The 16,340-nt window shown below is 45.7% G+C and overlaps 1 protein-coding gene across 2 annotated transcripts in view; it reads right to left on the bottom strand.

The window, feature by feature from the left end:
- Positions 1–250: 250 nt before the first annotated feature.
- epha4l (eph receptor A4, like) overlaps positions 251–16,340 on the bottom strand; it is a 58,627-nt gene continuing 42,537 nt past the window's right edge. Inside the window, exons 8-17 of one of the 2 annotated variants that reach the window (XM_085794973.1) lie at positions 15,049–15,160; positions 12,412–12,467; positions 11,799–11,912; positions 11,071–11,256; positions 6,754–6,815; positions 5,409–5,618; positions 5,115–5,264; positions 4,550–4,746; positions 1,650–1,811; positions 251–605 (exon numbers count right to left, since the gene is read on the bottom strand). In XM_085794973.1, coding sequence (XP_085651099.1) covers positions 491–605; positions 1,650–1,811; positions 4,550–4,746; positions 5,115–5,264; positions 5,409–5,618; positions 6,754–6,815; positions 11,071–11,256; positions 11,799–11,912; positions 12,412–12,467; positions 15,049–15,160 — 1,364 coding nt within the window. In that variant the 3' untranslated portion in view covers positions 251–490. Of the gene's footprint in view, positions 606–1,649; positions 1,812–4,549; positions 4,747–5,114; positions 5,265–5,408; positions 5,619–6,753; positions 6,816–11,070; positions 11,257–11,798; positions 11,913–12,411; positions 12,471–15,048; positions 15,161–16,340 lie in introns of both variants that reach the window. The other variant, XM_085794972.1, reaches the window with a different exon arrangement.

Consider the following 16,340-nt stretch of genomic DNA (forward strand, 5'->3'; position numbering starts at 1 on the left):
CAGAAAGAAAGTTCCAGAAACAACTCTGCCCAAAGAAGAGCAAGAAAGGTAAATGGTTCCCCCTCTCTTCCTCGCTTTTCCTTTCCAGACCGTTAAAGGCACTCCAGATTGGCCTCTTGGAAGCATTTTTCCAGCCATCCCTTCATCTATCCATAAATGCTGCAGACACAAACGCCCTCTTTTCTCCAAAACATCAACAAAAAAAGGGCAAGGTAAAGGTCTGATTTTGTTTTTGTTTGTTTTTTACAAAAAAAAGTGCCATTTTCACCACTTTTTTTTCTTCTTCTTCTTCTTCATCGACGTCTTCTTTTCTTTTTAGATCCAATTTAAAGTGCATGGATGAGGTAAACTATTTCTTCATAGTTTATTTGTCTCTCTTTTTTTTAATATTTAATCTTTTTTGTTATTTATGTATTTTTTTCATAAGAAAACGAAGTCGCTTTGCTTCCTTTTTCCTTTTTTCCGCCTTTTTTTCCCGCTTTAAAATCTCTCAGACGGGAACCATTCTGCCTTGCAACTGTTGCATTTGGGACAGCATTCCCTGGACGCTGGTCAGGATCTTGTTCTGGTGCGCTGCCGAGGAGATACCTATACGAGCCATGTCCCTGGAAGAAAAGAAGAGAGAGGCCTTTTAGGGATGGAGGACAACAATAACAAACACATGAAGGCCTGATACACATGATGAATTTTACAGCCTTCCAGTGGAAACCAGGCCTCCGACAGTTTAACTGCTGCGTGAGGAATTTCTCTTGCCAACGCAGCGAGACTAATCCTGTAATCTCAATAAGTGAAAAATGAAAATAATACAGACGAGAGACAAGAGACTGAGACGCATTCAGCACATGTGAACTTTGATTCTTGGTCTGATCCTGAAGAAACAGTTTGGAGTTTTGAGAAATCGGGCTCATTATGTTTATGTTCTCTTGCTGGGAATTCAATGAGACGATCGACATCGCTACTGCATCTGTACAGGAGGCAGCATGAAGCCAACAGCCTCAGTTTAGCTTAGCTTAGTTTAGTTTAGCTAGAAATCAAAGCAGGAAGATGCAACTTGCTGTGAACTACAGTTATTTAGTTACGTTTATCTTAGTTTAGTAATTTTAAGCAAGCTAAAAAACCACAGTCTGTCATAATGACATTCCTTTAATGCTAAAGCTAAGCTAACCGGCTGATGCAGGTTTGAGAAAGTTGTATTGATCTTTAACTCTCAGCGAGGAAGCGAATTAAATGTCACACTATTCTTTTAATAACTGTTTAAAGAGCAAATTATCTTTTTCATTTCATTTCAAAATCAGAAATGTCTTATTGAAAGACTTCATTTCTTTCTTTCTTGAGCATTTCTTTCAAAGGTCGCAGTCTTCAATCATTCCAAATACTGCAAAGTAAGTTAAATGTTTAATGTTTTTCATGGGATAAATGGGAGTCTTTTGTTTCTGCTGAAGAATTTGTAAAACTATTGAGTCTCATTCTTCTTAAAACAAGTGAATAATTCAGAACATGAACGAAATAAAACCGTCTTTTGTCTGTCTGTTTTCTAAAAGCAGCGATCTGCTTCCCACTGCCTTGAACTGATACAGTTATAAAATGTTGTTCACACACACACACACACAAATGTTTTCCTCTCGCTGTCTCTCTCTCTTCCTACTCACTCTTGTGTCATGTGGACCACGGCCTCTGGAGTGGTGTAGCCGGCAGCGGTGAAGTTGTCGCAGTATCTCTCCATGCCGATGGCCTGCAGCCAGTCCTCCACTGTGCCCACGGACGAGGTCGCCTCGGGGCTGCCCGGCTCCAGCAGGGTGGTGTTGGGCCGGCTGCAAGAGAGAGAGACGAGGATTTAATTTCACCGGTTCAAGTTTTCTGGACATCACCTCGACTTTCAGCACAGAACAAAACCCAGATGTGTGCATGTGTGTGTGTTACGTTCTGTTAAAGGGATACTTAACATAAAATCGATAATTCACCATCATGCCAAGGAAGGGTTTGGAGAACTTGGAGTCATCAAAACGCTTTTGGAGTTCCAGGAGGAGGGGGGGGGGGTCCGGCCGGCTACGGATTTTCATATAATGGCGGCGGATAGAGCTCACTTTTGAATTGTCCAAAACACACACTATGAAACATCCAAATACCTCCATACTGCTCGTCCGTACTGACCCAAGTGTCCTGAAGCCGCCACATGAAAAAGAAGTAGTAGCTCCCAGTGGCTGTGCGAGATGCGCAGGATTTGCTGCAAGATGTTCTTCCGTGTTTACATCAAACATCCAATGGTTTACAAAGACGAACGAACATCTCACAGCAAATCTCAGAGCCATTGGGAGCCACTGCTACTACAAGGCTAAAAACAGAGATCAAATTATTTTTTTCCGAACAACTTTTTCATGTGGCGGCTTCAAGACACTTGGGTCAGTACGGACGAGCAGTATGGAGGTATTTGGATGTTTCATAGTGTGTGTTTTGGACGATTCAAAAGTGAACTCTATCCATCGTCATTATATGAAAATCCGTTGCCAGCTGGACCCCCCCTGAAACTCCTAAAGCGTTTTGATGACTCTGAAAGTTCTCCAAACCCTTCCTTGGTATGACAGTGAGTAGAAAATGTATGAATTATAGATTTTGGGTGAAGTATCCCTTTAACGTGGAGATTGGAGAGGTAGAACGGCACTGATTCATCACTATAGTGACCACAGCCAACTTATTTATTACGTTTCTCTTCGCCATCTTCCTTCTCTGGACCGGTCGGGTTCAGCTCGGTTTTACGTCCCTGCTTTTTTTTTTCCGTCCTACCAGAAACGCAGCCAAGTCAAACACCGTTCCTCCTCCTGGGTGTGACCGCCACAGTTAGTTAAACCTTATTTCACAGAAAACACCCAACCGGGTCACACTGCGGTGAGTTTCACCGCTCGCTCGAGTTCCTCCTCCTCACGCTCACATATCCATCTTTCTTTCTTTCACTTCTTTTTGTTTTCACATCCTTCCTTCCTTTCTGCCGTGGGGCGTTGGTGGTGGTGGTGGCGGTCCGGTCCGGTCTCGCTCCGGTGATTCTCTCACACTCGCACTGTCTCCCTTTAGCTGCACAAGATGTTGACTTGAACTTTGAGAGCAGGATGTCGGAGTCTTTAAGGAGTCACTTTCCAACTTCACTCTTGCAAAGGTTGTAAAGCTGCATTTACAGGATGCAGCTCTGCTAATTACTCCACATGGTCTCTCTCTCTCTCCGTGTCCCATTAGGTGAGTGTGCGTGCACATTGTGTGTCCACGTATTCGTGCACTCGCACACTCATTAAAGTCAAAACAGACTCCCAGCGGCCCGCGTCGAGTCTGTAAACACGCTGAGGTCATTCTTAACACGTTTAGCCACTCCACAGTAATGGTGCTGGAGCTGCAGGGTCATGTTTGTTTTGTTTTTTTTTCCTTTTCCCTTTTTTTCTTTTCTTTTTTTTTTAACTCAGCGTTACGTCGTAATTCTCCTCCGCTGTTAAAGCCGCTGCATTCCTGGGCGTGCGGCGCCATTAAAGCTGGTTTGCCGAGAAATCCATTATGGAAGGTGTTAGCGCTGAAAAGAGCCACACGGTGCTGGTAGATAATGTTTAATGGTGAATGTAAATACCAGGGGGAGAATAGAGGAGTGTGTGTGTGTGTGTGTGAGTTCACACTACCTATGTCATAAATGTACAGTGTTTAAGCTGTGTATACTGTGAGTCAGTGTGTGTTTAAGCAGCACACTCCCTCTTTAACAGGACATATTCATTGGTGTGAACTTGATGTGAAATTCCACAACTTTTTCTATAATTTTCAAGATGGTTGGACCATTTGGCAACAGACGCCATGTTGTTGTTGTTCCTCTACGGTCTGGTGTTGTTTTTTAGCTTTGTTTGTGATACAGTCAAAAAAAAAAACATTAAAAAAATCACACAAATTAATGGAAATAGTGTGTGAAATTAAGTTGTGTGATTGTTTTGGAATAATGTGATTCTCTAAACTGACATGATGGTAATTTGATTTATTCTGTTCAATCTAGATCTATAGTTCAAAATCTTGTGGACCAATCAAAATTCTTACAAAGACACGGTTATTCAAGACACAAATTTTTGGCGACCCTGTGATCAGATGCAGTCACGTGATCGCGGCCGTCAGTCAAGATGCGCCAGCTCAGATTTTATATGCTGCATTTTATTTGAACTCGATTTATATTCGAGAAAGTGAAAGTATATAATACAGTTGTTTAAGTTTGTGTGTGGTGTTTTTAATCATAATTTAAAAAAGGATAATAATCACTTTAAAAAATATTTTAATCAGTAAACTTTTTTTCAAAGGTCAGGTGACCCCATTTGAATTCCAGGCGACCCCACGTGGGGTCCCAACCCCAAGGTTGAAAAACACTGGATTAAAGGCTTTAAAGGTCTAAAATGTAAATAATGTCTACATAGCAGAAATTAAGATTCAGATCATTCACGGTGCTATAATTTTGGAAGGAAACCTCTTCTGTGTGTGTGTGTGTGTGTGTGTGTGTGTGTGTGTGTGTGTTCAGATTTTCTGAGCTCCGGCCTCTCACCTGACTGCGGTCTCGCCCCCGGTCCTCTTCAGGGTGTTGGGGTTGCGGATCAGTTTGTCCAACATGTTGACGATCTGTCCAAACTTTGGCCGGTCGGCCCTCTCCCTCTGCCAACAGTCCAGCATGAGCTGGTGCAGCGCCACGGGGCAGTCCATGGGCGGCGGCAGCCGATAGCCCTCATCGATGGCCTTGATCACCTGCAGAGCAGATCAGTGGAGCTACTGTGAGTCACTGTGTCTCTCAAACTGGAGGCAGTTTGATTAAAGCCGTGTGATAAATTTAAACTCTTAACGTAATTTTTAATCACCTCACTTTAGCCACCTACACAACACATTTGGTTTTGTGCATAAATTAAAAGCTTTATCATCATTAGTGGCACTAGAAATGTGCATTCAGTGTGTAATGAGACGAGGGAGTGTGCTGCTGCTGGTTTATCCCCCCGCAGGTAAACTGATTAAATAACTGAGTTAAAATGATGAAGGAACTTTTAAAAATGTTCGACAGTAAACAAGAAGCTGGGAATCGTTGTTCCAGCTCTAATATCGCACCCTGATTCAATACTTACGTCTTGGTTACTCATGTCCCAGTATGGTCGCTCGCCGTATGACATCACCTCCCACATGACGATGCCGTAGCTCCACACGTCACTGGCCGAGGTGAACTTCCTGTAAGCGATGGCCTCGGGGGCCGTCCAGCGGATGGGGATCTTCCCGCCCTGTAATTGAACGATGGGCTGATTAATGAAATGTGACAACGCCGACAAGCAAGGTGACACACAGACGGACCGCTGACACATGCTCGCCACACACACACACACACACACACACACACACACACAGAAACACAGACAGACACTCACCCTGGTGGTGTACGCAGCCTCGGGGTCGTCCTCCAGCACGCGGGACATGCCGAAGTCGGACACTTTGCACACCAGGTTGCTGTTGACCAGGATGTTGCGGGCGGCGAGGTCGCGGTGGACGTAGCTCATGTCCGACAGGTACTTCATGCCCGACGCGATGCCGCGCAGGATGCCGACCAGCTGGATGACCGTGAAGCGCCCGTCGTTCTTCTGCAGGGAAGAGGATACCATGTTTATGCATGTGGCCAATTACTGTTAAGTCATTAGTAAACTAATTATTTAGTTTCATTCAAGTTTAAGCGCGTTGTCACTAATTAGTCCTCGTGTATAAACAGCTGAGGGATTCTGGGTAAAACGGTAATGAAGCATCATTAAACATGTGAATTAAGTTCTATGGTTCTCAAAGTCAGATCCAGAGACCCCCCCTCCCCCCAGGGGCCCTTGAGGGGGCTCCTAGGGGGATAATTTATTTTCACAGTAACTCCATCCATACGTATAAAAAACAAATCCTGACTTAACATCACATATGATTTTAATTATGTTGGAGAGGATAAACCCTCCCTGTGTTTTAATTGTGGTGCTAAACCAAAGTCATCTGTTCTAATGGAGGTAAAACACACACACACACACACAGAGGAAAAGTTGACAGATCTCAATTCCACCAATTTACAACCAACATTCGGACTCGTTAATCTTTATCAGAGTTAATGGAGGTTGTGTCATTTCTATACAGGAAGTGAAATATGTGACAAACTTCTCATTGTCCCATATGTAAAATTTCTAATGATTTAAAGGAGTTGTTTTCGGGGCAAATGCAGAGACTGCTTGCTGAAAAACTGCATGAATTTACCTCTAAAACAACTCTGTCTGGTAACGTTCTGTTATTATCTCATAGCGTGGTGAATGTGCAGGTCACAACTTGTCCACCAGAGCGTTTTGGAGTTGTTGGATTGTGTATTTGATGACTCTGATGAGGGAAACCAAGAAATCCCATGAGCCTCCGTATATAACATGTATATAAATGTCATTAAATGCTCCGTTACTGTTTAAAGACGTATAAAATGTGCAACAAGTTGTTTCAGCAGCACAAACACGACTTCTTCTCCACAACCAGTGAAGCGTCATCTTTAAGTAAAATATGCAGTGCATCCTGGGAACAGTGAGATTAAAAGGAAAAAAAAAAAACCTGCACCCACTTCCTCTTTGGAAAAAAAACAAACAGTAAGTGGATCAAGATTAGGGCGAATGTTTGTGAACAAGGTTGTAATTTTGGTGGATGACATTACAGAGATAAAGAGCAGGATCAGCTGCTCACGCACACACATGAAAGAAACGCATGACTGACCCGCAGGAATGCATCCAGAGATCCGTTCTCCATGTACTCGGTGATAATCATCACTGGCTTACCTAAAGAGAGAGAGAGAGAGAGGAACGGAGAGAGAGAGAGAGAATGAAAGGCAGATGATTATGGAGGTAAACGATGCACATCACAGCCCCGACACAGCAGGAGGGTTCTCAAGGGGAATGAATATGTGTGTGTAGTATATATATATATGTGTGTGTGTGTGTGTGTGTGTGTGTGTGTGTGTGTGTAGTGCGTAGTGTGTGTGTGTGTAGTGTGCAGTGTGCAGTGTGTGTAGTGTGTTACACCATCCATCTCTGTCCCGTAGTGATTTAATTAGCTCAGAGTTACGGTTGCCCTGACGTCCCCCTTCACTTCCCTGCACATGCAAAGGCATCTCCAACAAGTATCCAGTACACACACACACACACAGACACACACACACACACGCACAGACACACACACAGACACACACACGCACACCATCTTGTGTTTATGCAAATCCCCAGTGATGCTGGACGCCTCATCACAGTCACCCACCCAGACTCCCTCTGACTCTCCCTCTCTGTCAGTCACCGTCCCTTTGCCCTCTGTCTCTTCTGCCAACTTTGGACGCATCTGTCACTCTCCTGCTAGTTCCTCTTTATTGCTTTCTCTTTTTCTCTCTCTCTCTCTCTATCTCTCTCTTTTCTCCCCCCAGTGCCCGCCTCTCCTCCTCCTCCTCCCTCCGTCCCTCTCTCTCTGGCCTTTTTCACCCCATCCCTCTGTCTTCCCCCTCTCTGTCTCTCTTGGGGAAGCGTCTGTGTCTTTATCTGAGCCGGGGCAGGCGGCAGGGAGGGTGGACATTCCCTGGTGGGTCTCTGTCTTGTCTTTGTCTCTTAGGATGAAGGGAGGCGGGGGGGGGCGAGGAGGAGGAGAAGAGGAGAGAGAGGAAAGAAGAAAGGAAAGAGGAGAGGAAACAGGAGAGGAAAGGAAAGGAAGGGAGGGAGGGTGACTTGTTTTTGTCCCCAAACGGCGGCAAGCTGGTGCCTAACCAGCCATGGCAACAACACATGCCGAAAAAAGCGCCGCCACGGATTCCTCCCAGGACGGCGCTGTTCTCCGCTGTTCCATTTCAAGTGGCACAGTTAAGGTGGACTTAAAAGCTTATTGTGCTGAGGAGAAGTGCTGACTTGAAGCTAACGCCTCGAGGGGGTGGTGGCGGCGGGGATGGGGATGGGGATGGGTGGTGGGGTGGGGGGCAGTTGTGCAGCAGAACGTGGCCCCCGAGCGGCGGCAGTGGAGGCAGAGCCAGCCGAGCGGTTGGCAGCCGAGGTCTTGAAGGTGAAGTTCCTCCACTCCACGGCGGATGAGTCTCGGTGCCAAGAGGCCGTCAGTCACCGCCTTGCCCGCCGCGTGATTGGCACTCCATTAATTACGGGGCGCTCCGGCGATGCCCCCTCCACCCTCACCACCAAAAAAAAAGAGGGAGGAAGTGGAGTTAAAGTTGGCGGAGAGCGGGGGCCCTCTTTGTCAGCCATCTTTGTTCCCTTTGTTGCGCGCCCCTGCCCCCGGGGCCGCCGGTGATTGACAGCTCCCCAATCAAAGTCTGAGGAGCGTCTGACCTGCGACCTTAAACTCTCGCCTTCCCAGCCCCGCCCTCTTCCTCCCATACCATTTGCATGCTAATTCCTTGTTTACTGAATACGCCCCGCCGCCGTTGGCAATGAACTCCGGGCATGGGCCCCGTCAGTGGGACGATTATCACCTGCCAACAAAACAGGGGCAGGGGAGGAGGGACGGCTCGCAACAAGGCGGACAATATTGAGGGCGAGCGCTCTGTCGAGTCCTTGACGTCTGCGACGAACAAAGATCCTCCTTTTTTTTTTAAAAAGTGGATCTTTTCTAAATTAGCATGCTCTTATGTAAATCAGCCGTTAAACATATTACGTCTGATTTCCGAGCTCTAATGGAGGCCGGGGTTTTAATTACCCGCTAGCATGATAGAAACAAGTATATACGGGCCTCGAAGATGGTGGAGCGCAGCCGCTGCACTGAGAGATTTTTGCACATTTATGTATTTTAGTGCCTATTTGGAGTTCCTCCATAATTAATAAGGCTTAATTGGCTCTGTTGGACATGCCAGCAAACTGAGGCCAGATTGAGAATTCCTTTTAACTTGATTGTAATGGAGAAGGGAGTGCAATTCAAATAATGGATTTTTAATAGATTCCACTGACACTCTTAAGTGTGAAGGACTAATTTGCCCAAACCTTGTGTCAAGCTCTCAGAAGTTCGGAGTGGGAGGAGGTGGAGTGGGACTTTATCCGATGTCCTTCTTCTTGCTTTGGCTCGCCATCCTTTCATGTCGGCTCCTGTCACTGCTGCGTGGCTCATCTGCTTCTCCTTCATCTCTCTCTCCCTCCGTCTCGCTCCGTCTCTTTCTTCCCCCGGCCTCCGCTTCAGTAGTTTTCTTACCACCCTCTGCTTTCTCTCTCTCCGTCTCTTCCCCGCTGTTGTTCTCTGTCTTTCCTCTGATCCGTCAGCTCCACGTCGCCTTCTCCCCCAGCGTCTCTATTTGCACCTTCCCTGGCCCCCGTCGCCGCCGTTCGCTCGTGTCGTGATTCTTTCTCTCTTTTCCTTCCCTCTGTTCATCTGTCGGCCTTTTTTTCCCTTTTTTTTTTCCTCGCTCCTCTGTCTCTGCGAGGTCTGCGAGGTCATTCCCCACAGCGAGAGGTGTGATAGGTGATAAGCAATTCTGCCCCTGCTGCTGCTGCTGTTCACTCTCAGCTCCGGCTGGGCTAAGTGTGTCTGTGTCTGTGTGTGTCTGTGTCTATCAGTGTGTGTGTGTGTTATCTAGCACAGATAGGGCTGGGCTGCTGTGTCACGACACATTAAGGCACTTCATCCGTCTAACCCGGGCCGAGGCTGCTGCTCGTCACACACATGTACCACCAAAGATGTGCAGATGCCAACATGTGCTTACATCGCACACACATCTTTAACCTAACAAATAGCATCAGGGGAAAGTGTAAAAGGTAGAAAGAGAGAGAAAAAAGAGAGAGGGAGCGACAGAGAGGAGAGAGTGCCAAGGGCAGAGGGATAGAGGGAGAGATGGGGGGGGGGGGGATTTGGCCAGTGTGTTGTGGCCGTGCAGCAGCAGATAGAGGAGGGATAGGGTATCACTCCCTAACCCCAAACACATTTACGGCTGACACCATGATTAATGAGCCTGGTGCTGCGCTACAGGGTCTGTTCCTGGACCCATTAGACCCCCGCCCACCCCCCACCCCCCCAAACCCCTCATCCTCCACTCACAACTGCCTTGCTACCTCTAACTCCCCCGCCCTCCAACAACCACCGTTGCAAGACCCCTTCCATCTGGACAGAGCCCACCTGGGGATACCCTCGGATGGGACATGTGCACAAATACAAGTGTGTGCATGTGCGACTACAGATATCATACAATATATATATATAAATGTGTGTGTGTGTGTGTGTTTGGTGTGTCCCAACGCTCACCCTTCTCCAAAGTCACCCTAAAACCGCAGACGTAGTTTGTAATGATTTATTGTTAAGTGTTTGTTTTTTTTCTTCTTAAGGGAGAACGGAGGCAGCAGAAATGAATGTCCTCTGTGTTATTATGATGTCTCTGTGTGGAAATGTGTGTGTGTGTTATGATTCCTACCACCTTGTATAGTTTAAAGGGATAGTTCTACATTTTGGCAAATTGGCCCATTGCCATAATCGCTATAGCAGTAGGTTTGTTACCTTTAATTGTCGGTGCAAGCTATTTTCAGAACAGCAGAGCAGAGCTGTGAGCCGCTCAGAGCTACGCTACAGAGGCTAATGGGATTTCTTGGTTTCCCTCATCAAACTCATCAAATACACAATCCAGCAACTCCAAAACGCTCTGGTGGACAAGTTGTGACCAGCACATTCACCATGCTATGAGATAATAACAGAACGTTACGAAACGGAGTTGTTTTAGAGGTAAATTCATACAAAACCGCTGATGCGTGTTGCCTTCAGGGACAGTTTTTCAGCCAGCAGTCTATGTATTTACTACCTTGTTGGATTGTGTATTTGATGAGTTTGATGAGGGAAATCCCATGAGCCTCCATAGCATAGCTCTGAGCAGCTCGCGGCTCTGTTCTGCCGTTCTAAAAATAGCTTGCACCAACAATTAAAGGTAACAAATCTGATGCTAAAACTATAGGGATTATGGCGATGGGCCAATTTGCCAAACTGTTGAACTATCCCTTTAAATAAAATATATAATGCACCAGGTTTTGTTCTTCATTTCATTTGCAAATTTTAAAAAGTGTGTGTGTGACGTACATTTGGTGACCACGCCCTCCAGGTGAATGATGTTGGGGTGGTCGAACTGGCCCATGATGCTGGCCTCGGACAGGAAGTCCCTCCTCTGCTTGTCGGTGTAGCCGGCCTTCAGGGTCTTGATGGCCACGCAGATCTCCCTCTTGCCCGGCATCTTCAGACGGCCGCTGCAGACCTCGCCAAACTCCCCTGGAAACACACACACACAAGCTACTTAGACATAAATCACATCAGGAGAGGGGAGAGTAGGTGAGGGTGTGTGGTTGTGTGTGCGTGCAGGTTAGAAGGGGTCCACTTTAAACATTGATCAGGGTCTCTAATCCCTCTCTCCCCCCTCCTCCTCCCCTCACTCACTCACTCACTGGTGCGGAGAGAGAGAGGGGAAATGGATATTGATTCTTTCTCTTTATTATTTTGTCATTGGATGACTTTTCTCTGGCCACAGAAATAGCGCAGACAACATATTTAGCCTCCACTGATCTTATTTTATTTTGTATTTTTTTTATTTTTCATTGACCTGTCTAGAAGCAGACAAAATGTTATTGTCTGGGTAAATGCTGCTTTTTGTTCTCCAGGAGCCACACAGAGGAAATCCTGGCAGCAGGAATATTTGAATGAAACAAATACCAAATATAGGCTTATCCTATTAAAGTGGATGCTTTTATCCAAAGTGTGCTTTACTGCAGAGTAACTCTGTGATGTCATGATGAGGGATGAAGGCTCTTCCTCACCGATGCCGATGACTTTCTCGATCTTGATGCAGGAGGCGTCGATCTCTTTGGCGAACTCGCGGACGGCCTGGTTCGGGTCCTCGTAGGTAAAGGGGTCGACGTAAATCCTCACTCCTGAGGGAAGGAGTTTACGAGACAGAAAGAAAGGAAGAAAAAAAAGAAAAATAATCGAAAGGAAAGAAAAAGGGAGTGAAAAATGAAGGTTAATTCATTCTGGCAACGAAACTCCATCTGTTCTTTATTTCCATCACGCTGCAGGCTACGCTGCCTTCCTCTGTGGAGCCTCTTCTCCTCCTCCTCCTCTCACACGGACTCCTCTGCTTTTCATGTCACTGTGGCTGACTTCAATCAAGATGGAGCTCATTAACTTGAAATTTTTGTGGGATGCGAAATAACAATGCTGATGACTTGATAATGAGTGTTTTTGTTGATTTTTTTTTTTTTTGGGATGCAAGTACATTAACTTTAAAATAGTTTGTTTTCCCCCCCACCACCTGCTTTTATGGGCCTCATTTGCGGTTTTTAAAGTGCATGCACACATGAACACATCTGACAGCGCTAATGTTTTTTCAATTATAGAGTGTGTAGGTGTCGAGTGTTGGCTGTGAGTTACCTTGATGTAAGTGCTTTTCCTCATCAGAGTCCTGCTTGGCCTTGCTGTACTTACTCCTTCTGGGGGCAAAAACAGCAGGACGGTCAGGGAGAGCACGTCACGACAAGAGACACTACACGACTGCAGCTCTTATGAAAACAAAACATTATAATGATAATGGAAGACAAGTGTCACTGCACCGTAATCCCTAATTAAAACTTCAACCCAGACTTCTAAACCCACTTTATACGTCAATTAAATGGTGTGAAGTGCCGACACAATCACAGATTACTGATGAAGCATCGATATAATTTTTTATTAGAGAGCAGAAAGTGGATTTGAATGTAATCAGATTCTGGGGCTATTAATTGCACTTTGCTCTTTGTTATGCAGATAGAAGCTTCAAAGACACAGTTTTAGGGGAAAATACTTATTCACTCTGATAAAAAAAAGTTTTACAAAACATGAGGACATTGACAACGCTCTCTTGTGTTTTTGTTTAATCTGACTTAAAAACTGATTTAAATGTATTTCCCAAGATGTTAAAATATGAAGTTGAGTCATTCATAACAAACTGAAAACCATTTACTGTATAATGACCTATCCACAGGTGCCACAATTTCCATTATTACATTCTTACAAAAGGTTGAACATTTTTTCAACATTTTTCCCTGTTAAAAGGGCTTTCTTGGGAGTTTTTCCCCAGTCGATGTGATGGTCTAAGGGCAGAGGATGTTGTCATGATGCTGTGTAAAGCCCTTCGAGACAAACTGTTTGTTAAAATGGGATATACACGTAATATTGCCTTGCCTTGCCATTTAGGTAAATATTAGAAAATCCTGTGGCAGATGACAATCATGCAAGTACAGGATGTAAAACCAATTCAGTGCTTGCTTTTGTTGAGTATTTTCATGTTTTACTTCTTTATATTTTAAATTTTACAACATTTCAGATAAAAATATGTCTTTAGTTTATTTGATTATCAAGGTTTTATATAGAAAACATGTGGGTTTGATTGTTTATTTGCTCCAAACAACTGTAAATATACTGAAGCCATATTTAGCTTCAACATCAAAATGCTGTTTACATGTTTGCATCAGTTGCAATAATCAAATGATCTAATATATACATAAGTATAACAATATAAAATGGGTGGTTCTTTGGATACTGAGGTTATTACTAAAAAGCCATTTGCGGCACTGCACTATTTTCTCTGGTGTTTTATTTGTAATGAGATTGCCTTTACATTGTGTGTCGCTTCTACTTCAAAACAAATGAAACATCTTTCAGCACTAATGGTTTCTGAAGGGCACTGAGCATACAGCGACGACGGCGTGGAGCTGAGCAGGAGCTGAGCGGAGAGGCCGGCGGGTATAAAAGCTGTAAATCAATCCGAGACAAGATGCACTTAAATCCCTCCGAATCCCTCAGGCAGCCTGACACCTGCGCTCGTATTGATGCGTCGGGTCAGCGGTGGAAATGACCAGATGTGCGGGGGACATTGTCTTCCTCTATGGTTGTGTAATGATGGTAAACGGCTACGTGATTACAGTCCAACCCCCAGCCACCACCACCACCCTCAGCCCCCCTTATTCTACAATCACAGGATGGCTGCAGCGAGCGGCACAATGACAGCGGCCGTCACATGCATATAAAGAAGGCAGAGACAACCACCTGCTTGGCTGTGGAGAGGGAGGCAATCACATGGAAAACGAGAGGACACACACACACACACACACACACACACACACACGACAGCCCCCTTCACTCCCCATCATCCTCAGCACCAATACACACACGTGCAAACAGTGGTTTGGTTTCCATATATAAAGAGACACACTCGCACGCATAAAGGGATCAACAGACACATAGAGGAAGCAACACAAGCCCATTAACACTCCCCTCCCCCTCAATGCCAACACACACCACACACATGAAAACAATACTTCTTTTTTTTCACATTAGGATGCACATGCACACAGAGAGAGAGAGAGAGAGAGAGACAGAGGAGGGGGGGGGGGGTGGTTAACACCCAGAGGTGAAGAAGGCCCATCTGCATGTAATCCCATCTCTGTGACGGTGCTTTGTCCTGCTCGCTGGTTAACACCCTGAGATTGGGTCACTGCAAATCCACCTGATGCCTCTCTGTCTCACAGTCTCTCTATTCTATCTCCTACTTTTCATTGCCTGCTTATCTCATTGTCCACCCTCCCTCCTCCTCCTCCTATTCTCCTATCTCTCTATCCCTCTCTCTCATTCTCTTCACGGCAAGTCAGGAAAGGCACAGCGGGGGGAAAATAACTGGCGGCCAGGATTACCAGCCAGCCACTAGCTGAGAGATGGAGGGATGCGAGGATGGATGCAGAGGACAGGGGAGCGAGGGGTCACTGATTGCATCTCTTCAGCTGTCGGGGAGCTGTCAATCACGTCTCCGGTGTGGCGAGTCATCACTCATCCGACGACGTGAGCGACCGACTTGACTTGCACTGGCTGCTCTTGGGCTGAGTGTGTGTTACTATGTGTGTGTTTTTTTGAGTGACGTCTATCGCCTGACAGCTACTTTTCCTGTGGCTAAGCAAGACATCTCTCACCTGGGAGGAAAAGAGGGGGAGAGAGGAAGCAGAAGGGACAGAGAGACAGGGACGAATGAAGCCTCACCTTCGGCTGATGACGAAAGCGCTGATGAGGATGATGAGGAGGACCACGCTGCCCACCACTGACACCAGTAACACCGTGGAGTTGGCCCCATCGCCGATAATGGGAGCCGGGACTGTGGAGAAGGAAAAAAAAGATGGCAAAAAGGGAAAAAAGGGGGAGAGGGAGAGAGAAGAGAGGAAAGGCAGGAAGGTTGGACAGAGACAAAGAGCAAAGTCAATATCACTGTACTCGGAGAGCAGTGTGGATTCTGTGTTTGTCAAAGTCATTGACCCCCCTCCCTTCCTCCCTCCCTCCCTCCCTCCCACATCCATCCGTCTCCCCCTCCTCTCCAACACCACACACACACACTGTTTGTCCTTGCTTCCTATTCCCTCCATTTTACAGCCCCTCTGTAAATCCTGCTGTTTTGCATGCTCCACTGAGAGACAATGACGGCCCATTAGGATGTGAGCTTGACCGTGTCATTATCATGCACCGCTGTCTCCATCTACATTACAAAAGGGGACACCTGGGCCCCCAGAGCATCCCTGTGACCCCTTACATCATAATCTGTCAGCAACACTCAGCACCATGCGGAAGGATGTTCACTGAGGGAAATCTGAGATAATAATGAAAGCTTACATTTTGTTAAAGCTCCATACAGTATAAAGGTAGATGTTTGTGTTAAAGCTCCATACGGTATAAAGGTGGATGTTTGTATTAAAGCTCCATACGGTATAAAGGTGGATGTTTGTATTAAAGCTCCATACGGTATAAAGGTGGATGTTTGTATTAAAGCTCCATACGGTATAAAGGTAGATGTTTGTATTAAAGCTCCATACAGTATAAAGGTAGATGTCCATGTGTAGTGTGATTATAAAGCAGCTCTAGGTTCTATATTAATACTGTGAAAGTATCAAAGCCTCAGTCCACAGAGAAATGCACAGAGCCTGTATTCAGAAACTGAGCCTTAAAACCAACCGTCAGGACTTCCTGTCACTTTGTGATGTCACAACAAAGCAGTCACCCAAAGCCCCGTCTCCTCACCACCGGGACCCACCATCCAACACTTGCAGGATTTTGTGAAATCTGCTCTAGTTTTATTGGATGGTTACCCAGAAAACAGTCAGCCTATCAGAAGAGAGGCCCAAAGCCTCCTGTCTTCTGATTGGCTGACACCTACCTGTTGTTACTAGGGCTGCAAAGAGAAGCTGAGCGAGGAGATGGAAACCTACACTAACAGGGTTTTTGGTTCTTAAAACTACTAATATATCTTCTGATGGATCAACACTTCTATTAAAAACACAGCAGAA

Source organism: Trachurus japonicus, chromosome 13, assembly GCF_045865225.1.
Source record: "Trachurus japonicus isolate A0001 chromosome 13, Traja_1.0".
Taxonomy (NCBI): Eukaryota; Metazoa; Chordata; class Actinopteri; order Carangiformes; family Carangidae; genus Trachurus; species Trachurus japonicus.